This window comes from Galeopterus variegatus, unplaced genomic scaffold (assembly GCF_000696425.1).
Source record: "Galeopterus variegatus unplaced genomic scaffold, G_variegatus-3.0.2 Scaffold3751, whole genome shotgun sequence".
Classification (NCBI taxonomy): domain Eukaryota; kingdom Metazoa; phylum Chordata; class Mammalia; order Dermoptera; family Cynocephalidae; genus Galeopterus; species Galeopterus variegatus.
Genome location: NW_007729862.1, coordinates 120,642 through 143,602, shown reverse-complemented (window position 1 = coordinate 143,602; position 22,961 = coordinate 120,642). Strand labels below are relative to the sequence as shown.

General features: G+C 35.9%; 1 protein-coding gene across 1 annotated transcript in view; it reads right to left on the bottom strand.

Annotated features, from left to right (window-relative positions):
* Positions 1 to 22,961, bottom strand: part of PRTG (protogenin) — a gene marked incomplete at its 5' end in the record, with an annotated part of 118,189 nt that overhangs the window by 42,009 nt on the left and 53,219 nt on the right. The window contains 7 exons of the mRNA XM_008585898.1: positions 8,420 to 8,608; positions 9,337 to 9,642; positions 12,910 to 13,074; positions 15,138 to 15,385; positions 16,211 to 16,370; positions 16,978 to 17,136; positions 17,405 to 17,542. Of these exons, the coding sequence (XP_008584120.1) occupies positions 8,420 to 8,608; positions 9,337 to 9,642; positions 12,910 to 13,074; positions 15,138 to 15,385; positions 16,211 to 16,370; positions 16,978 to 17,136; positions 17,405 to 17,542 (1,365 nt within the window). The remainder of the gene's footprint in view (positions 1 to 8,419; positions 8,609 to 9,336; positions 9,643 to 12,909; positions 13,075 to 15,137; positions 15,386 to 16,210; positions 16,371 to 16,977; positions 17,137 to 17,404; positions 17,543 to 22,961) is intronic.

Here is a 22,961-nt window from a genome sequence, read left to right as displayed (position 1 = left end):
CAAAACAAGCCACGTCACTTTCCCACTTAAAAACTTCTGACAATTCTACATCGCTTATGTTGGAGGACAAGACCAAATCATTTAACAGGGGACCCTTAAAACACAGGCCCTGTTTACCTCTGCAGTTTTAGTCTCTGCAACTCCTACTCATATAATCCACACTTTAGCCATAGCAAATCAATAAGGCTACCTCTTGAATCTTTTTATTTTTGTACATTTTAAGCCCCTCTGACTGGGATGACTTCCTCCATTTCTCTACCAGACAAACTAGTCTTCATCATGCAGCAAAATTAGTCATTTATCCTCTGTGCTTCCCGAACACTTAGCCTATACCTCAATTTCACCTATTAGCACATTTTCCTATGAATGCTGGTAAGTCCTCCATGCTAAACTTAAGTACTTTGGAGGCAGCATGCCATCTCGTGTTCATATTCCTTGTACCCAACACAGTGCCTGGTATGTGCATTCAATAAATATATACATTTAAAATTTTTTAAAATAATGGAAAATAAGTTAAAATCCATAATTAGTTTGAATAAACTTTATAAACCTTATAAACTTTATATGTATATAAAGTTCTAAGAAATAGATATATTGTATCTACCCTAAAATTAGAAATTTTGCTTTTCTAATCAGCACCATCTCCTCGGCAATGCCTTCACAGGGAGTTAGGCTAAGAATCACAGAAGTCAAAATTGCATGTTGTGGAGATGGTTTCAATTTTGCAATTAATTTACAGAGTGGTAACTGCAGCCCATTATAAGAAATTTCTAAATTTAGTTCATCTTCTGATTTGTAAGACCAAGGAGCTTCTGTGTCACAGGGCTACTAGCAGGGACCCCAGAGAACAACCAAAAGGGCACAGAAGCCTCTTTATCTCAGACCTATTGAGTTCCATAAAACACTGTAATCACTGTATTCACATAGTACTATGGAGGACTTTGTAAACAGTATTGTAGGACCAAGAGCCCATCATAAAGCTAATGACAGAAGCTGAGAGGGCTAAAAAATATTCTCGTTGAAAGACTACTAAATGCTCCTGACATTTAGTATGAATCCTGTGGATTCATAGAACAGTTTATGTTAATGGATTTATGGAATCCATGCCTATATTTCCTTTATTTTCTTTTTCATTTAAATTCACAAAATCTAATTAATTTGGCAGCATCATAGTTGCCTAAAATGAGATGTACCAAATCAAGAGTAATTAGGCTTTCTCAGGGGATAGAATATGCTATTAGATTTGTGACTGGGAATTTATTAGATTAGGACCACATCTTTATGACTTCATTTAACCTTCATCCTCTCCTCACAGGCCCTATCTGTCACATTGGGGGTTAGGGCTTCAACATATGAATTTTGGGAAGACACAAACATTCAGTCCACAACACTCACAAAGCCTAAAATATTTACTATCTGGCCCATTACAGAAGTAGTTTGCCTACTGGGTCCAGACCCTTGCTTCTCAAAATGGGCAGAAATGCAAAAATGTCAAGGCCTACCCAGACCTACTGAATTAGAATCTATGTTTTAACAAGATCTGTGAATGATTCACATACATATTAACGCTCAAGAAGCACTGGTTTTTCAAATCTAGTGATCATGGTAATCACCTGGGAAAAAATTTTTTTTAAATATAGACACAAATGTTTTAAACACAGGCTCCACCCTGGGAGGAGAACAATTTTAAAAACAGCAGCAGCTAAAACTTGTTGAGAACCTATAATGCAATTTGCCAGGCACGGTGCTAACTTTTATGTACATTATTTAATTTACTCCTCCTAACATTCTAAAATAGCTATTATTGTTGTTATTATTTTGTTTGTTCTTGTAATTATCATCATCCCTAAGTAAAAGATTAGGCAGTCAGGATTTCATTTGTTAGTCAAGTGATGTGGAATTTGAAGTCAAACCCAGATAGCAACCCAGGCAGCAGACATGAAACTTATTTTACTAATATTTTTCTTTTTTTTTTTTTTTTGTCTTTTGTCTTTTGTCTTTTTTCCGTGCCCGGCAACGGATCGCAACCCTCAGTGTTGCCCCCGTACCGGACCGGGGACCGGCAACGGGATCACAAGCCTCGGTGTTGCTCCCGCGCCTCGCTCAGCCAGTGAGCGGGAACCGGTCTGTATATGGGATCCGAACCCTCGGACGGGAGCGCTGCCACGCTTCCCAAGCGGCGCACCATCCAGTGCGCCACCGGGCCGGCCCCTAATATTTTTCTTTTGACTGTCAGTGCCACATGATTCCTACACAGAGCATTGTAAATGATGTACTATGAGAATGACTGACACCATTTAGAGTCACAAGAGGATTCCCAGAAGAACTGAGACTTAAAGCTGGGCAAGAGTTTTCCAAGTGTAAAGAGGAGGTATACCTCGAATTTCATCCAAAGAATACCAAAAATATTTTAGAACGGCAGGTGACCTTTCACTCAAGACAAAGAATTCAAGGAAGAAATAACCAGATGATGCACTGTAACTTTTATTTGGCTTACAGTTTCATCAATCTGCAAGCATTCTGTCTTTAAATACAGGTCATTGCAGTTGGCAAACAAAAAATTTTTTACTGTCTTAGTGTAAGTATTTTTTTTTAGTAACAGGGTTTTTTTTAAGAAGTAAATGCTCCATTTCCTTTGAAGTGCTGGTTTTTAAATTTTCCAAGTATTAAGTTCTAAAATTTAAGTTGAATATCAATCATATTTGGCTTTTAAGATACTGCAGAGAATGAAATATTCAAAAATTTTGGCTCTGCTGGCAAGCTAATAAAAAAGTTAAGCATTCCCTGCAATCTGTGTTGAAGTTTCAACATGTTTTGGCTTGATAATAGATTAAACACAACATAAGAAAAGGTAACTTAAAAGATATTTAATAGTGAAGAAAGCAAATACAATACTTTTCAAATGTTCCCTTTGTTTTATTGTAACTTGCACTCACTTTGTCAGTCAGTTTTCTGGACTACATAGCAGGTGGTTTCCAATATCATTGCTTTAAGAAGTCTACCGACTTCAGTTAAATAAATTTATTTTGTGGCTCTTTGAAAAGAAAGAATGAAAGAGTGCAATCAGACACTGTTTAGAGGAACTAGTTCTACTAAAAGTGGAAATAAACTGTGGTAAAACACAGGAAGAACTGAAGAGCAAAGAGAGGCAAAAAATGTGAGGTACATCCACAAAGATCCTGCCTGTAATAAATAAAAGCAATAATGCTAATGAAATTTTTACACTGATCCTAAAAATGGTTTGTTAAATAAATGCAAAGTGATCTCATACAAACCAACGCTGCTTTACAAAATCAAAGCTAATCTGGACAGAATGCCTAGTGATGCATATATTGTTAGCTACATGTTACTTTAGAATAGAAGAATCCTAATATCCATAATGATATTTGAACTGGTAGTTAATATCAAGGAATCAGATTATCTGAAATGAATGTACAAGCGAAAAATCAGTATGGAAAAATATATTCGAAACCATGATTAGGAGGATTGGGTGTTATAATATATAGTATATCTTGGCCTCCATCTTAAGGTGTACAGTCGCAACTGCACTGTAAGGATTTTCACCTGTAGGATGTTTCCAAAGATTTTCTGAGTGTTATCTAAGGCTACCTTGCGTGAGAGTGATGAGGAGACACATTCTCTGAAAAGACTCTGGCTCACCTTAAAATGTGACTTCCATATTTTGTAAATTGAGAGATTCTAGTTCTCTTCAAAACAAAATCACTATCATAGGAAGGTTCATGATGTACTCTTTCCAATAAAAGTGGTCTTTTTTATGCCACAAAATCTTTTCTTGCCTTGACTAAAGGAAAGGTTACAACTTCCTCTAGCTATATCAATTTGGCTCACCAGTGAGGTAGTTGTTCATTTTCTTTCTTGAGATATGTAACAACACAACCAAAACTTATTCTACTGCAGTAAAAGATAACACCCAGAAATCTGCCTTAATTTCAGCATACTTCTATACAAACTGGCTAAAGAACACTAAAATTACATTATTAACCAGAAATTGTTTCTTTGTACTCCTACTCCCAGCAGGAACTAAGAGTTCCAACTTTGGATTTCCTTTTTTTTTTTTTTTTCCTTTTTGTCTCTTTTTTACTGACCGGTAACGGGATTGCAACCCTCGGTGTTGCGCCCGCACCGCGCTCAGCCAGTGAGCAGGAACCGGTCTCCACATGGGATCCGAACCCTCAGTGGGAGCGCCGCCGTGCTCCCAAGCGGCGCACTCTCCAGTGCGCCACCGGGCCGGCCCCCAACTTTGGATTTCTTATAAAGTAAAAAAAAAAATCTGTGAGTTTGCAAGGTGTGCAAGTGATCCACCCACATTACTAATGACTTTAAATATTTTGTGTATCTATAATTGGTGCTAAACCTCATGCTCACTAATCATGCTTGCTGTGAAAGTAAATAAAACAGCACAAGTTCTTTGGCAAAATAAAAGCTAAAGATGATCTAATATAAGTGTCCTAAATATTGGTGTTATTATACACAGACTGAACAAGTCAGAACAGTTTCTCACAGTCAGTTTATGAAAACAATCCCTTTGCAGTTAGTAACTCTAATTTCAGAATTTAAAGCCAATTCCTGAAATAGACAAAAAAAAAAATTATTTCAACAGGTCTATTATCAGGGAACACAAGTATGTTATTAATTTCTCTTGAGTTTACTATGTGATAAATACAACATTTTAAAATCCTACTTATAACTGAGCTAAATATTGGAAGTGTCAAGAAAAAAATGCTAAGTGAAATAATAACTACAAAGATGCAAAACCTTGAAGGAAACCTCAAACTACAATTTAGAACAAATCATACAAACATATTAAATCACAAGCCTAATGCTTTTTTCCGACCCTCCCAAAGCAAACCAGTTCTAATTAAAATCAAACTACATGTATATTAAAGTCATTAAATTTGAACAAGCTAGCAACATCATAATATTACCACTGCTCTGCGAATACTTATAGTATACGATTAAAGACACAAAAATCTTTTTAACTACTTTACAAAACAAAACCCTCTATATCTCAGGGAACTGAGTTTTGAGGTTTTAGAGTAAAATATTCTAAAATAACTTTGATTACTAAGTCCAATTAAATTTAATCAGAAATTTGGAGGAATATTAGACAAGTCAGTCAATTAAATATCTTTTGGTTTAATCCTTCTTGTTTTAAGCAAAGTCTACATCTGTTACATCTTTTTATTCAATATTACAAGCTCTACTTAGAAATATATAAACTCATTTGTCTTTTTTTCTTTCCAGAAACAAAGAACTGTGTTCATTACCAAGGAGCATGTATCCCAATAACAAACTTTTTAATTGAAAACTTAATTATCAGAAGTGGAAGCAAAAGGATATGTATAAAGGCATCAGAAAAGGGATATTAGTACGAAAATGAAATTTTCAGACATCAGTTTGTTACTCAAATTGACACTGAATCAGCAAACATAAGCACTTAAATTTCATTTCCAAGCCCACTTAGTGAATCTAGTTCCAGCTAAAGTATCTTTAATTTGCAAAAGCTCAGTGAAAGCAAGTATTCACCACGCAAGACTCAGATAGGATTCCCTTAACCTACTGCCCTCTAGACACATCACTCTCTGTTAAACAGGCAGCTACTGCCAGATGCTCTCGCTAAAAATGGTCACAGATGGTCAGTTGTCCAGTTAACAGAACACAGTGCCCTCCCAATATCCAAAAGTAAGAAGGAAAGGAGTGAGAGCTGTTAACACTTGTCCGCTTAGTGGGTTAAACACATTTTCCTGCTATAAGCTTGCCAGGACCCAACACTGACTTTCTATAAAAGCTAGACTAGACCCTAGGGGTCTCAAGATTAAAAGGCACCTTAGAGGTGATTTATTCAACTGTACAGTGCCTGCGTCCACACAACTGCCTCCCTGCTAGTCAGCCATCCAGACTGTGACTTGGCAGCTCTAGGAGTGCAGAACCTGCTAACAAGAAAGGACCTCCAGGTGCAACAGAGGCCTCTGTTATCTCGAACTGCAATAAGTCCAAACACTCACTCTAATTCGATAGTCAGGAAACATAGAGCCATTTGAATAGATTTGGTATATCAACAAAATATTTCCTAGTTTATACATTTAAAAAGTGATTTTTAAATGGAATTACCTCAAATAGCATACACAATGGATTTTACAACATAACCAAGGCAGTAATATATGAGATTTATTTTTAAAAAACATAGGAGGAAATAAAGGTTCACAGTTTTTTAATTGTTAAGGTTTCGAGTTTTGAAGCTGACTATTATTCAGAGATTATTAAAAAGCTCAAAGGTGAATAAGTCTTCCTCTCTCTCTATGTGTATGTGTGTGTGTGTGTATGTATATACACATACATATATTTGCATCTGTAGAAAAATTTTTAAATTAAAAATTTGCTTTTTATTATTGCCAAAGATTTAATAACTTTTCACAGAACACTGTTTTATTTTTTTTCTAATAAATTATTCATCTGTTTAGAATAAGCTACCTGTATATTTTCAAGAACAGCACTCAAGGAACACATTTTTTAGGTATCTTCTACATATTTATGTTTCCTTAACAGTGAGGAAATTGGAAGTACTGAGTTTGATCTATGATTCTTCATCAACAATTATCCCAAATTCTGTTTCTTACTTGGTACTGACTACAATTTTCTCGAATCAATGATCTGCACATGGAAAGGGAGTACACACTGAAAAGCCACAGCTAGAAATAAACATTGCTGACATTGGTGACAGTAGGCTGGGCTAATGTCATCTCAGTATCAATGGTTTAAGGAAGGTCAACCTGGAACATACGTAACTTCTCATTATTTATAAAGCTGTGTGACAAGATCAATAGTGAAACTTATTAACTGAATGCAGATTAAATTAAAAGCCAACATAACAAGATTATAAGCATAATACCATCTGGAAAACTATGACAAAGAACCTCAGGATGGAGTTGTGTTCCTGCATCTGAAAATAGATTCCCACTGCTGCTTCTTACTATGCGGGGACTCTGTCTAATGCTGCTCTCACAGCTTGTGCTACTAGGAGACCAGAGAAGGAAAGGCGGAAGGCCCTGATGGGACCACTGTACCTGTAACCTTCGCTCACCTCCAAAGGGCAGTCTGTGAAAGGAAAAGCCAGAGTGCTCTGTAAAATTCTAATAAGTGCAGAAGGTGCTATAACAATTCAGTAGGTATTTGGTTGGTAACCATAATTAAAGTGACTGTTTTACATTTAAGGGTGAAAATCTACTCTCAAGCCAATATTAAGTGTGCAGTTTACACTTCGATGAGTATATATCTGTTGATACTCATGTATTCATTTTGGATATAAATTTCATTACTTTTTACTAAATGTGTTTATACCATGAAACTCCTTGACTTTTGTTTACGGCTCATTTTCTGGTGCAGGTTGAGGTTAAAGATGGTGTCAGTTCTCTCTGGTTTTCTCAGATGCTGAACTGGGCAAAAGCTGAAGGGAGACTGTGTAGTTGGATTCAAGCTCACGTTTGCCCCCCAAGTTCTTGCTGAGACCAAACCCTATGTGGTGCTTGAGATTTTGTGAGCAACCTGGGGCGCTGGGATTCATTGTTCCAGAGGCTTTTCCTGGAGTTGAGTGTCTGGGCTGGCAGAAAGTAGGGGCGGCACGCTTAGGTGTGAGGCCGGTCCTCTTGCTAAACACAGGAAAGGCTGCTCCTTCTCAAAGATGCAAAGCGTGTAACCAGCCGGTCTCTCTGGGGTCTGCTGAACTCATCTCAGGCCATTTCTCTAGTGTGGGCCTTATTTTTTTCTCCCCTTAGACCCCTGCAGTCTGCTGTCACCATACACATATATGAAGTATGTTGGAGTGTGGTTTTAAAGCAGCCTATGAACCCCTTTTCAGAAGAATGTTTTTAGATGCATAAAATAAAGTACACACGGGCCAGCCCGGTGGCTCACTGGATAGTGCGCCGCTTGGGAAGCACGGCGGCGCTCCCGCCCAAGGGTTCGGATCCCACATACAGACCGGTTCCCGCTCACTGGCTGAGCGAGGCACGGGGGCAACACCGAGGGTTGCGATCCCGTTGCCGGTCCCCGGTCCGGTACGGGGGCAACACTGAGGGTTGCGTTCCGTTGCCGGACACGGAAAAAAAAAAAAAAAAAAAAAAAATTGATCAGGATCTACCTCTACCAGAAGTGAACTCTAAAAAGAAAAGCTGGGGGAAAGATAGAAAGAGACCATGGCTGCATTTTGCCAGATTACTCACAGCAGTGAGTGAAAGACCAGTCACTTAAGCAGAAGGATATACACAGAGGCACAGTAAAATCAATTCTTTTCTTTGTACCATAAAGTCAGTTCTCCTGCCTTATATGTAATAACTTGTTTTCTCAAATGATCAGAGAAGAAGGAAAAAAAAAAGGAAAAGCAAAGCACAGGCTCACTCACCTAAACCACTGAGAGTATAGAGAAGGTCACTGGTGTCTAATAAAATGGGTCCGTTCTCCTGCTGCCCTTCTTCTTTATAGTACAGCTTGTAGCCCTGAATGGTTGCTGTGTCCTCAGCATCTTGCTGCCACTTCACAGAAATGGTGGTGCAGTTCAGAGGCTCCAAATGTAACTCTGGAGACTTAGGGGCTAGAAAAATGTGGATGCGTAAACAACCCATAATCCACATGAAGGAACAGGATAGTAGAACTCTCAGTTTTAAGCCACAGTTACAAAAAAGTTCAATTCCAATGATTATACTTTATCTTAACTTTCAAAATTTCATGATGATATTAAACTTTGAAATAGAATTAAAAATATAAAACAACTGCCTAAAAAGATTAAGATATATAAATAACAAAATAATATCTATATTTGCATATTTAAACTTTTTTCAAAGACTCAATAAGTACTTTCTAATTTTGACCATCCAATACTCCTCTGTGATAGAGTGGGCATTGTAATTAGTCAGTTAACAATAAAATCAGTCATGTTACATTCCACATTAGTAAAAGATAAGGGTCTAGAATTTCCCAGTCTGTGGTCTTTCTACCAAACTGGTGATTTAAAAAATATACAGCAATAATACTAATTAGATCTCTACTAATATACTACTTTTGGTAATGCAGTTTGATTTGAACTGATCTGTCCCTGAAGGATTTGCTATGCAAACTAATAGTGTAACCACAAGTTTTACACACTAATGAGCTCTATGCAAAAAGAGACTACTAAATAAAAAGTTTAATTTTTTTCAATTAAGTCCGTGATCTTTATCCATAAAATAAAATTTAAAAATATAAAATAACTTAGAAGAGAAAAATTTGATTCAAAAGTAAGAATATGATATTATTCTTCCTCAACAGTCTTCGGAAATTTACCTTTCACACTTGTAGCTTTGGGTGTCCTATGTGAAGTCCATACTGATGACTCTCCCAGCCCCACTCTGGTGGCAGCAGTAATCCGGACCAGGTAGACATTGTCAGGTTTCAGGCCTTCCAGCAGGTACTCATGCGTGGTCCCCGGGAGCTCCAGAACTTGGATGGAATTCTCAGTGCTTAGGCGGAAGGACAGGCGATATAGCACCACGTGGCCCCTCCGATACTTAGCTGGGATTGGTAGCCAGGAGATGAGAATATCGGTGGGACTTCGACTTGTCAAACTAATTTCAGGAGGTCTCAGGGGAACTAGTTATACAAGGAAACAGGTTCTTTGTAAATATTTCAAATCAAATTGCCACTTAGCAGACCAGTATTTACTGAATTACCTTAATAGCAAAACTTAATAAAGAAATACTTTCAGCCCTAACGGAAGTTTTGGGTGAAGCAGAGTATAAACCAGAAAAAAGAAGGAAAAATGATGAGGGAGGACCAAGTGTAAAAAACCAAAGTAAGGTTTTCACCATTGTTGTGACTGTTTTGCTGTTGTCTGGGATGAACATGAGAATATTTAACACTCACACAAAATATGAGAATACTTCTTAAATAATTCTACCAAAATGCCTTTGAAGCAAGGGAGAGTGAATTACACAAGGGTGGGAAAGCCCAGGACCACAGGGTTATAACCTGGTAAATAATTTTTTGAAGTGTAAGAGTTGCATCTTAAAAATTAATGTGAATTTTGTATTCCCAGTGATAACATATAGTGTTCAATATGAAAACAGTTTTTCCTCCAATAATCTGAATAAAATTGACATTCTAGGAAAACGAGTCAAGGAGAGTGGTAGGCAGTCTAGTACTAAGAGTTAAGGCTTGTGTTCTAGAGCGAGCCTCTGTGTGTTTGAATCCTTGTTCTATCACTTACTCCTTTGTGTGGTCTTGGCCAAATTATCTTCTCTGTGTCTAGGTTTCTTCAAACACAAAATGGGAATAATAATAGCTCCTCCCATAGTCTTTCCCACCTCAGTTAATGGCAAACATTTGTCCAACTGTTCAAACAAAAAACCTTGCTGTCACCCTTGACTCTTCCACACACACTCCACATGAACCTGTGGCTGCTCTACAACTTCCACTGTCACCCTCGGTCCATGCTACTATGGCCTATTTAGCCTGGATTGCTGCAATAGCCTCCTGACAGATTTCTCTGCTTCTGTCCTTCTCCCTTTCATCTATTTTCAACACATTCTCCTGTTCAAATGCAAGTCAGATCACTCTTCTCAAAAGAGTTCCCATTTCAAAGTAAAAGCCAAAGTCCTCATTATGGCTTCATACAAAGCCTACCTACTTTCATGCTCAGCTCCCCATTAACTTCTTTGCCTCATCTACTTTCCCCTTTGCTTTCCTCTTGCTCCCCCACTCCAGCCATGCTTGAGCTGCAGGCCCTTTGCAGGGTCCATCTTCTCTGCCTCCGATGCACCTCTCCCAGTCACCTGCCTCACCAGCTCCCTCATTTTCATTTCCTCAGGTCTTCATTCAAAGGCTACTTACTTAGTGAGCTGATGGTGAGTCTGAAATCTCAAATCTCCCAACATTTCATGTCCTCCTTCCCTTTTCTTCCCTTCTCAACACCTGTCACTATCTAACACAGTATATAATTTACTGTTTGTCTTGTTTATTGTTACTCTGTCCCCTCCCACTAGAAAGTAAGAGCTCCATGAGGTCAGGGACAATTTTTTTGTGTGTTTTGCTTACTAAATATTGAATAATATTGAATATAAAAAGTATTCAATAAATATTTGTTGAATGAAAGAATAGGTAGAAAATGAAAAAATCAATTTATTAAGCACCTCTGAGTCCTTCATGTGTATGAACTCATTAATTCTCACAGAGACCCAATAAAGGAAGTACCATTATCATTTCCACTTTGTAGGTGAGGAAACTGAGATACAAAAGGGTTAAATCACTTGCCCAAGTCACACAGCTAGTAAGTGAAGGAGCAGACCCAGACAGACCAGCATAGCTCACATTTTTATCCTCTATATTCTACTGCCTCTTCTACAGTAATAGTTTCTCTATCACAGGGTTCTGTGGGGATTAAGTGAGATGATGGAGATAAGATTTTGGGAACAGGCAGTGGTAAGCACTCTGTAAGTGTTACTTATATCTGTGGCACACTGCTGTGTACCCAAGAGACCCACGCATCTCAGTTTGAAAAGTGTAGGCTTGGGAAATGGTGAGAGATTCATGCAGAAATTTGAAAAGCAGTGCCAGAAAGTTTGCATGCTATCCAAAAAAAAACCAAACTTCATTAAACAAAAAGTTGCAGAGTAAGTAAAGGCTTAAAGGAGAAAATGGCACTCTTTAACAGGCAGCTAGCTATGCTTAGATTCATTTTCTTTAAGGATCTAGAGGAGGAATATCCCTCAAACACCAAAAAGAAAGAAAGAAAAAATCGGTTTGTGTTTCACGTTAGGCACGCATTACAGAAGTTGTTAACTGTAATGAGATAACTAGAGACGTCAGATAGAGATGTCACAGGTAACTGCGCCTGACTCTAAAGTGGGATAGACTCCTCAATGAAAACTAAAATTTGGAATTCAGTATCCAGATAAGTGAAAATGTTTCATTTATTCAAGCCTTGAATTTATAAACACCTAAATAAGTGGCATTATAAAGATATAAGTAAGAGATCTGAGACCAAATGAACAAAAAAAATAGATTTGGGAATTATTTATATAAAAATGTTTTGAAAACTAAGAGTGGATCATTTCCTGCGGATAAGAAAATATTTGTAAAGGGAGAATAATATAATTAAGCATATGTTAAATAATTCCCTTTCATACTACAGGGTACAAAAATGGGCCTTCTAGAGCCCTGGTGAGAGAGTTCCCTTCTTTTACAACAGGATATGAAGAGTCAAAAGAGAAGAATCAGTTTTACAGGTCTATTCTAATGGATGGAATTTCCCACCATTATAAGAATACATGGAGGCCTGACTTCCCTCAAAAGAGCTACAACTCAAATAGCAACCCAGGGTCACGTAACAAACTGAACAAGTAACATTTTCCTCCTTAAGGGGAATAAGCATATTGTTCCTAACAATAAACTAAGTGCTACTGATTATCTAAGAATTTTTTTAACTGACAGTTACTAAATGCTCTGCACTCCCGATTTCAGAAGGCTTTGACCCTCGTCACTATATACACCCAATATGTAACAGTCATCATATTTACTTATGCCTAGAAAAGCTCACATTTTGTTCTATTCAGTTAAAAAAAAATTGCAATGCATTTACAACTTACACTAGGAAACTCTGAAGAAATATAATGACAATATAAGAATTTTATTATTAAAACTATACTATGAATTATAAATAACAGTGCTCCTTATCCTTATCATGTTGCTGGAAAAAAGCAAGAGTCAGATTTAAAATGGCAAATTGGCTTGCTGTTTAACATGTTTTTTTTTTTCAACCAAAAGGGGGTATTTTCTCTAATTTAAGACACATATATTCACTGAAATTGATTAAACATAAGTATGTTCATGCTTCAATGATCTAAAATCATGTTTCCTTACCATCCTCTAAAGTATTCTGAGTCACATGGTCAGACATCTGGCTGGCTCCCATTGGCATGTATGCCACGATGTAGAAAGTATAATTGCTGGCAGGTTCTAAGTCATCAATAATATAATGAGTTGTGTCATTTCCGATGACTACTTGATACTCTTCATTATTTAAACCTAGATTAAAGAATTCGTGTTTAAAAATTACAAATGTTCAAAATAAAATTAACGAGACTATTCTCCCTTATGGTGAAACGCTGGTCCTTGGGTCTAATCTCTGTTATCTTTTGTAACCTTTTTCAAAAAGTGACCAGGAAGGTCTTTATTTTCTAAAAGAAACCATGTCTTACTACACATTACTAATCTGTATTTTTCCTGAATAAATCAAACTGAAAAGAATTAATTTTTTCCAAACTTCATTTACCATCTAGTCAAAACTCACAGCAGAAACAATGTACAGTATAATACAGCTTAAGACAGCAGAATACTGTAATTCATAACATTGTAAATTTTACTTGCTTAAACTCAGGTTTCTTTTCTTTAAACATAATGAAGAGACAGTAGGGAATATAATGATGCTACTCTTTATAAAAACAAACCAATCCAAAAGTTGTCCTGCAAAAGATCTTATTTTGCCCCTAGAGATTCTATTAAACTTGATGGACACAAGTTGTTCTTTTATTTATACTGAAAGCAAAAGAACTAGGAGGCATAGAATGTGTTTCAAAATGCTTTGTCCCACAGTAAGCTTTTATTTTTTAAAAGTGAAAAAAAATTCTCAGCAATTCTTAATAAAACATGCATGGCAAGGTATAGAAGAGGATTTGTCTCTGTGGGATTTAATTCCCACAAAGCAAACCTATAAAGTGGAACAAGGGCACTGGCAGCTACTGTGCTTAGCTAACAATTCACAGTAAATGCATGTCAACTTAATCAAAACTCTCTAAGGATGGAGTCCCTTCTCCCCACACTGGATTTATAAACAAAACAGAAGGCAAATTCCAGCATTAAGTTTTCCCACATTTCTGAATTAACTTGATAGCATTTTAATTAGACAAGATTACAGGCATTTCACAACAGACTGGCTAATGGCTCGTTAATTAGGAACTGCATAGTACGATTTCTGACCTACCAAACAAGGTCCTTGAGTTTAAATTAAAAAGCCTTGTTCCATCCCTGAATAGACCACTGAGCTGCATGTGGAGGCTCTAATGAAACAACCATAATAGCGAACAAGAGTGGCCTCCACCAAAACCAGCCTTCCTTTTACCTTCGTAAATCACTAAAAAGGGAATTAACATACTCCAACATGCTCAGTTATCAGACTTTCATTCTTCTTGCTACCATGACCCCTGATTTACATTCAAAATATTCCTTTTCAAAACACTACTTCAAAGTACAAAAAACAAACAGCAGCAGCAACAACAAACCACCTGTTTCTATAGACAGTTTTATTATATCACCATTCTTTGGGTATTTGAATTTATTTTTAATGTATATTGCAGGCTGTTTGTGTATAGAAGTTTCTGTGAAAAAAATCAATAGAGAAATCTCTAGGATTGACATAGCTTTTCTTTTTCCTCTAAGATTTTTGCCAAAAGTAAAATATAAGTATATAAAAAAAAGATCCCCCCCAAATAGGACTGATTAATTCTGAATAAAAATTTTAAAACATACTTGATTTGTACTTTTATATAAATAAAGGATATCAATAAGGAGTATCCTATTCAATTTTCAGAGTTCTACATAATTTCAGAAAACATTCGAAATATCCAAAATCAAATATATGGGGAATTTAATAATGTTTACTTTCCCCCTTAACAATAATATGCTATAGTGTCTACAGTTTACTATATTATTTTACTAAACAGTCATACCACTGTTCCTATCTAACACATTTAAATTAGTATATTAAGTCTCAGTTAAGGAATTTATACCTTGGCTGGAATCAAAGTCATAAGTATAACACTTCGTAATTTTTAACAGGCAGAGATGCTTTGCATTAACTGCTACTTCTTCCTAAACAGTAAAGTCTTAAGCTATACTTATATATACAAAATACTCAACCATATAAAATTTAGAAAAAAGAAATAGATACACAGGTGATAGATTATTTTTATCAAAGAGATAAATGCTGTAGAATTTCAAAAATACTTTGTGGATTATGCAAGGTATCGTACTGAAAATAAGTCCTCTATAGCAAGCAGCACTTAAAAATAAACAATCCTCAAATTGCTTACCTTCTGCTTTCATGTAGTGCACAGAATAAGCAATGACTTTGTCTGAATTATAAAGTGGCCTCTCCCAAGCTAAAAGGATGGCTGAACTTGACATGGTTTCAGCATGCACATTATAGGGAGCACTGGGTCTGTCTTCTGACATGACTACCGTCAGTCTGGCTCTAGATAAAATAGATCCTTGGCTATTCTCAGCCATGCACTGATAAATAGCATCATCTTCAGGAATAATCTGATTAATCACCAATTTACTGAGAAAAGAGAAAAATTATTTCCATGAAAAATTCTAAGAATGATGTAAAAGTAAAGTTTAGCTATGATAAATGTACTCTTATTTTAAATGACAAAAGTTACTGAGAACAAAAAACTATATAATCACCCTGCTGAAAAATATTCTATATCAATTACTTAAGATTATTCTTATTTATTCTGAGTCTACATAAGTATTTGTGATATTCAAATCCTGTTGGCTTTAGGTAACAACTTAATCTCTTTTTAAAAATTTGGCTTTTATTATGAAAGCACAATACTCTGTAATAGCATCTAATTTATATAATATTACAATGTATACGTAAAATTCAGGTCAACAAAAATTTTTTAAATTTTGTTTAACATGTATGAGAATGTTACAAGAATTCTTCTTTATACTAATAGTTTATTATACTTTATCAGTATAAAGATGAATTCTTAAAATCATTAAGTTTGAACTGTGGAGGACTTTTTAGAGATTAAATTATTTCCTTCTAATTTTCTCATTTTACAGAAGAAGGACCCGAGACCCCAAAGAGTGAAAATGCTTGCTTGCGATAACTTAGCTAGTGGCTTACCAGGGAACCCAGGTCTGGGGAGCTGTTCAACATTCATTTCATTATAATCTACCACTTTCATGATCCACGTACATATAATACAAAAGGATCTTTGGCAAGCTAATGTTATAAATTTTAAATTAATTTCTTATTTAGTTTAGTTTTAGCTATCAAGACAGTTTAGGTATTTGATATTATTATATGTATTTCACATAAAAATTACTGGAAGCCATATATCATATAAAATAGTAGCAAAGCAACATATCCCACCTGTTGTACATTTTAATTCTACCATTGGAATGTATCTTCCTTCCATTTTTCAACCATGACATTTTGGGTGAGGGGATTCCTTCTGCCTGACATACAAATCGAGCAGTGCCAGCTCGAGGCCTCGTTAAACTTTCTGGCCATTCGACAAATGAAGGAGGAGCTATTTTTAAAGAAAAAAGAGAATATTTCTTTGGTCCCAAAAGGAATGACATAAACAGTCAAGGAAGAGTACAGCAAATGAAACAAGTACCATTTCTGAAGATGTCTTACATTCTGAGCCTCCCATCTACATCCCCATACGCCTGTCCAAGATGCCTTTTCTCTGCACTGCACAGTGTCTAATTCCTCCATGTTTCCCCTATTGAGACCATCTGTATAAACACACTAAAAATATGACTACCTACAATCCTTAACTAAGCCCAATATAAGGCCATTTGTGAAGGCATACAATCATGGATTAAAATTTTAGATTGGTGAATGGATATATGGATTCATGGATGGATGAGAAGGAGATAAAAGAGAAGCTTAAGTAAGAAGGAACATAATGGTACACACACAAACAGGATGGTGACTTCAAAATGATTCAACAGTTATATTTTAACAAAGGGTTTTGATTTTCTCCTACAACTTATTGTTGGATTACAATACTTCATATCAATTTTCATATCAATGCTACAAAATTCAAGAAATGTAAAAGCAAGCTATGAATGAGATATAACAGCAAATGTTAAAAAGTAAGATTCTACTGATTGCAGAAGAAAACATACCTAGTACAGTTAAAGTTGCCATGGCAACTGTAAAGTTGCGTGTGCCAGGGGTAGTGGCCCGACAAACATATACTCCAGCATGTTGTAGCTTGACATCAGATATCATGAGATTACCATTTCCAAGTACCCGAGTATTAAAGACATCAATGGATTTGTGATCTATTACAAAGAGAATCCTTTAGTTAAAACAATGTAATATATAATCTAAAATTTGTGTTAAAAGACCACTATTCAAGTGATCAATCATAAGAAGTATAAAATTCTCCACATTAAAGCCTTTCTATACACGCTTAAATGCCAAAAACGTTAGAAGTCATTCAATTGCCCAACACATGCTTTGTATATATATAAGAAATACTTAACAGTTTCATTAGAATGAACAAAGTTTAAGAAAAATGCTTTTTTTTTTTCTCCTGAGAAGACTTACCAAGACGGCTCCAAGAAATGATTGGTTTGGGATTTCCAGTGGCCATACATTCCAAAACAACAATCTGATGAAGAGACGTCGTTATATTCTGTGGACCTGCTATAATAGTTGGTGTGTGGAAGGATTTAGACTCTATAGCTTTGGGGAGGAAAAGATAGAATATAAAAATAACTTATAAAAGGAGTTAAAACATCTATTCTTAAGTCATTCACTTTTTTCTTTTTTTAAAAAACAACACTTTATTATAACCCACATACCATACAACTCACCCATTTGAAGTGTATAATTCAATCGTTTATAGAATTTTCAGAGACATGCAACTATTACAATTAATTTTAGAACATTTTCATCACCCCCAAAATAAATCCCACACCCATTAGCAGACACTCCCCAATCTCCTCTCTCCTCTGTCCTACTGGATTTGCCTATTCTAGACACTTCATATAAATGGATCCATACATTATATACTCTTCCCTAACTGGCTTCTTCTCTTTAAAGATGGATGTTTTCAAGGCTCATCCATGTTGTTCATCCACGTTCAGCTTGTATCAGGACTTCATTCCTTTTTACTGAATAATAATTGAATAATATTTAATTGTATGAATAGAAAACATTTTCTTTATCCATTCAGTTCATGGACATTTAGGTTATTCCATATCATTTTAAAAATATTTTATTTTATTTTAACTTCTCAATACACATTGTAGTTGATTTTTGTGACCCTTTACCAGTTTCTCTTTCCCCCTTCCTTCTCTCCCCTCGCCCCATCTGTTCACTTGTCTTAAAAAGTTCAAGGAATTTTTGTGATTGTTGTATCTTCTTCCCCCCCCCACCCTTTATTTGTGTGTTTGTTTTAGCTCCCACAAATAAGTGAGAACGTGGTATTTCGCTTTCTGTGCCTGACTTGTTTCACTTAATATAATTTTTTCTAAGTCCATCCATGTTGTTGCAAATGATAGTTTTTCATTCTTTTTTATAGCAGAGAAGAATTCCATTGCATAGATATACCACAGTTTCCTTATCCACTCATCTGATGATGGACATTTGGGCTGGTTCCAACTCTTGGCTATCGTAAAGAGTGCTGCAATAAACACTGGAGTACAGGTATCCCTTCAACATGATGATTTCCATTCCTAATGTTATATTCCCAGCAGTGGAATATGTGGTCATATGGTAGATCTATCTGTAATTGTTTGAGGAGCCTTCATACCATTTTCCATAAAGGCTGCACCATGTTGCAGTCCAACCAACAATGTATGAGTGTCCCTTTTTCTCCGCAACCTCTCCAGCATTTATCATTGTCTTTTGGATATTAGCCATACTGACTGGAGTGAGGTGGTATCTCCAAGTGATTTTGAATCGCATTTCCCGGATGCTGAGTGATGTTGAGTATTTTTTCATGTGTCTGTTGGCCATTCATATATCTTCCTTTGAGAAATGTTTATTCAGCTCCCTCGTCCATTTTTTAATTGGGTTATTTGGTTTTTTGCTGGTAAGTTGTTTGAGTTCCTTTTATATTCTGGATATTAATCCTTTGTCAGATGTATATTCTGCAAATATTTTCTCCCCCTCTGTTGGTTGTATTTTCACTCTATTGAGTCACTTTTGCTCTGCAGAACCTTTTTAGTTTGATATAATTCCGTTTATTATTCCTTTAGTTGCCTGTGCTTTTGGGGTCATATTCATGAAGTCTGTACCCATTTGTACTTCCAGGAATGCTTCCCCTGTTTTCTTTAAGGAGTTTTATTGCTTTGGGGTGTATATTTTATTCTTTAATCCATTTTGAGTTGATTTTGGTATATGGTGAGATGTACAGGTCTAGTTTCATTCTCCTACATATAAATATCCAGTTTTCCCAGCACCATTTGCTGAAGAGGCAGTCTCTTCCCCAGTGTGTCGACTTGGTGCCTTTGCCAAAGATCAGATGGCTGTAGGTGCATGGGTTGATTTCTGGGTTCTCTATTCTATTCCATTGATCTGTGTGTCTGTTTTTATGCCAGTACTATGCTGTTTTCTTTATTATACCCTTGTAATATAGTTTAAAGTCAGGTAGTGTTATGCCTCCAGCTTTAATTTTTTTGCTCAGGGTTGTTTTAGCTATGTGTGGTCTTTTGTTATTCCATATAAATGTCTGGATAACTTTTTCCATTTCTGAGAAAAATGTCATTGGAATTTTGATGGGGATTACATTGAATCTGCAGATCACTTTGGGTAATATGGACATTTTCACAATGTTAATTCTTCCGATCCAAGAACATGGGATATCTTTCCATCTTCTTGTGTCCTCTGTAATTTCTCTCAACAGTAGTTTGTAGTTCTCTTCATAGAGATTTTTCACATCCTCAGTTAACTTTATTCCTAAGTGTTTTATTTTTTTGGTGACTATTGTAAATGGGCTAGCTTTCTTGACTTCTTTTTCTGCATGTTCACTGTTGGAGTGTAGAAATGCTACTGATTTTTGTGTGTTGATTTTGTATCCTGAAACTTTGCTGAAATTGTTTATTAACCCTAAGAGTTTTTTGTAGAGACTTTAGGCTGTTCAATATATAGGATCATACCATCCACAAACAGGGACAATCTGACTTCATCTTTTCCAATGTGAATGCCCTTTATTTCCTTCTCGTCTCTGACTGCTCTGGCTAATACTTCCAACACTATGTTGAATAGGAATGGTGAGAGTGTGCATCCTTGTCTAGATCCTGTTCATCCATTCAGGATGATACTGGCAGTGGGCTTATCATATGTGGCTTTAATTTTGTTGCAATACTTTCCAACTATACCTAACTTGTAGAGAGTCTTTATCATGAATGAATGTTGAATTTTGTCAAATGCTTTTTCAGCATCTATAGAGAAGATCATATGGTTTTTGTCTTTGCTTTTATTGAAGTGGTGCATCACATTTATTGATTTGCATATGTAGAACCAACCTTGCATCCCTGGGATGAATCCCACTTGATCGTGGTGGATAATTTTGCATATGTGTTGCTGTATTCTGCTACCCAGTATTTTATTAAGGATTTTTGCATCTATATTCATCAAGGATATTCACCTGTAGTTTTCTATTTTTATGTATCTGTGTCTGGTTTTGGTATCAGGGTGATGTTTGCCTCATAGAATGACTTTGGGAGAATAGCCTCTGTTTCAATCTTTTGGAATAGTTTGTAGAGAATTGGTGTCAATTCCTCTTTGAATGTTTGGTAGAACTCTGCAGTGAATCTGTCCGGTCCTGGGCTTTTCTTCAATCTCTTTTACTGATATCAGTCTGTTCAGATTTTCTGTATCTTCGTGGCTCAGTTTTGGTAGTTTGTATGAGTCCAGAAATTTATCCATTTCCTCCAGATTTTCAAATTTGTTGACATATATTTGTTTATAGTAGTCTCTAATGATTCCTTGTATTTCTGAGGTATCACTTATACTATTACCTTTTCATTCCTAATTTTTGTTATTTGGGTCTTCTCTCTTCTTAGCCTTGCTAAAGGTTTGTCAATTTTATGAATTTTTTTCAAAAAACCAACTTTTTGATTCATTGATCTTTTGTATTGTTTTTCATGTTTCTATTTCACTTAGTTCTGCTCTGATCTTAATTATTTCCTTCCATCTACTAACTTTTGGTTTGGATTGTTCTTGTTTTTCTAGATCGTTAAGGTGAAGTGTTAGGTTGTTTATTTGCCATCTTTCCATTCTTCTGAAGTAAGCACTTAATGCAATAAATTTCCCCCTTAGTTCTGCTTTTGCAGTATCCCACAAGTTTTGGTATGATGTGTTATTATCTTCATTATTTACAAGAAACTTTTTGATTTCCTGTTTAATTTCCTCTTGGACCCATAGGTCATCAAATAGAATGTTGTTTAATTTCCATGTGTTCATATAGTCTCCAGAGTTTCATTTGTTACTGATTTCTAATTTCAATCGATTGTGATCTGAAAAAATACATGGAATAATTCCAGTTTTTTTGAATTTGTTGAGACTTGCTTTGTGACCTAACACATGGTCTATCCTGGAGAATGTTCCATGAGCTGTGGAGAAGAATGAATATTATCAGGTTGCTGGATGGAATGTTCTGTAGATATCTGACAAGTCCAATAGGTCTAAAGTGTTGTTCAGATCTTGTGTCTTGTGTTTCTCTATTTTTTTACCTAGATGATCTGTCCAACGTTGAGAGTGGGGTGTTCAGGTCCCCCACTACTATGGCATTAGTGTCTATCTCATTCTTTAGATCTAATAGTGTTTGCTTCATAAATCTGGCTGCTCCGACATTGGGTGCATATATATTTATGATTGTTATGTCTTTTTGATGGACAGATCCTTTTATCATTATATACTGGAAAAAATACATGGAATAATTCCAATTTTTTTGAATTTGTTAAGACTTCCTTTGTGACCTAACATGTGGTCTATCTTGGAGAATGTTCCATGTGCTGATGAGAAGAATGAATATTCTGAGGTTGTTGGATAGAATGTTCTGTAGATATCTGCCAAATCCACCTAGTCTAAAGTATTGTTTAGATCTTGTGTTTCTTTGTTGATTTTTTTGCCTAGATGATCTGTCCAACGATGAGACTTGGGTGTTCAGGTCCACTGCTATTATGGTGTTAGTGTCTATCTCTTTCTTTAGATATAATAGTGTTTGCTTTGTAAATCTGGCTGCTCTGACATTAGGTGCATATATATTAATGATTGTTATGTCTTCTGGATGGATAGATCCTTTCATCATTATATATCGACCATCTTTATCTCTTTTTATGGTTTTTGCTTTAAAGTGTATTTTATCTGATATAAGAATAGCTACTCCAGCTCGTTTTTCATTTCTATTTGCATGGTATATCTTTTTCCATCCTTTCACTCTTAGTCTATGTGTGTCTTTACAGGTGAGGTGAGTCTCTTGAAGGCAGCATATTGTTGGGTCCATCTTTTTAATCCAGTCAGTCTGTGTCTTTTGAGTGCAGAATTTAATCCCTTTACGTTTAGAGTTATTATTGAAAGGTATTGATTTACTCCTAGCATTTTATTGATTTTTGTTTAGATGTCAAATATCTTTTGTTCCTTTCTTCCTGATTTTCTGTTGTCTTCTGTATTTGTTAGTTTCTTGGGGTGGTAGATAAACTATTTTTTCTCTTTATTGTTAGCATTTTGTTTTACTGGTAGGTTTTGCTCCTTCTTGAGTATTCGTGGCACTGATAGTTGTTTTTCAGGTATCAAACTCAATACTTCCTTGAGAATTTCTTGTAAGGCTGGTCGTGTGGTAATGAACTCCTGCAATTTTTGTTTGTCTGAGAAATATACTATTTGTCTTTCATTTTGGACGGAGAGCCATGCTGGGTAAAGTATTCTTGGCTGGCAATTTTTGTCCTTTAGTATTTTGAATATGTCATCCCATTCTTTTCTGGCTTTTAGGGTTTCTGATGAAAAGTGTGGTGTTAGTCTGGGGCTCCCTTATAGGTGCCTTGCTGCTCCTCTCTTGCAGCTTTTAAGATTCTCTCTCTCTGTCTTTGAGTTTTGCCATTTTGATTATAACATGTCTCGGAGAGGACCTTTTTTTTTTTTTTTTTTTTTTTTT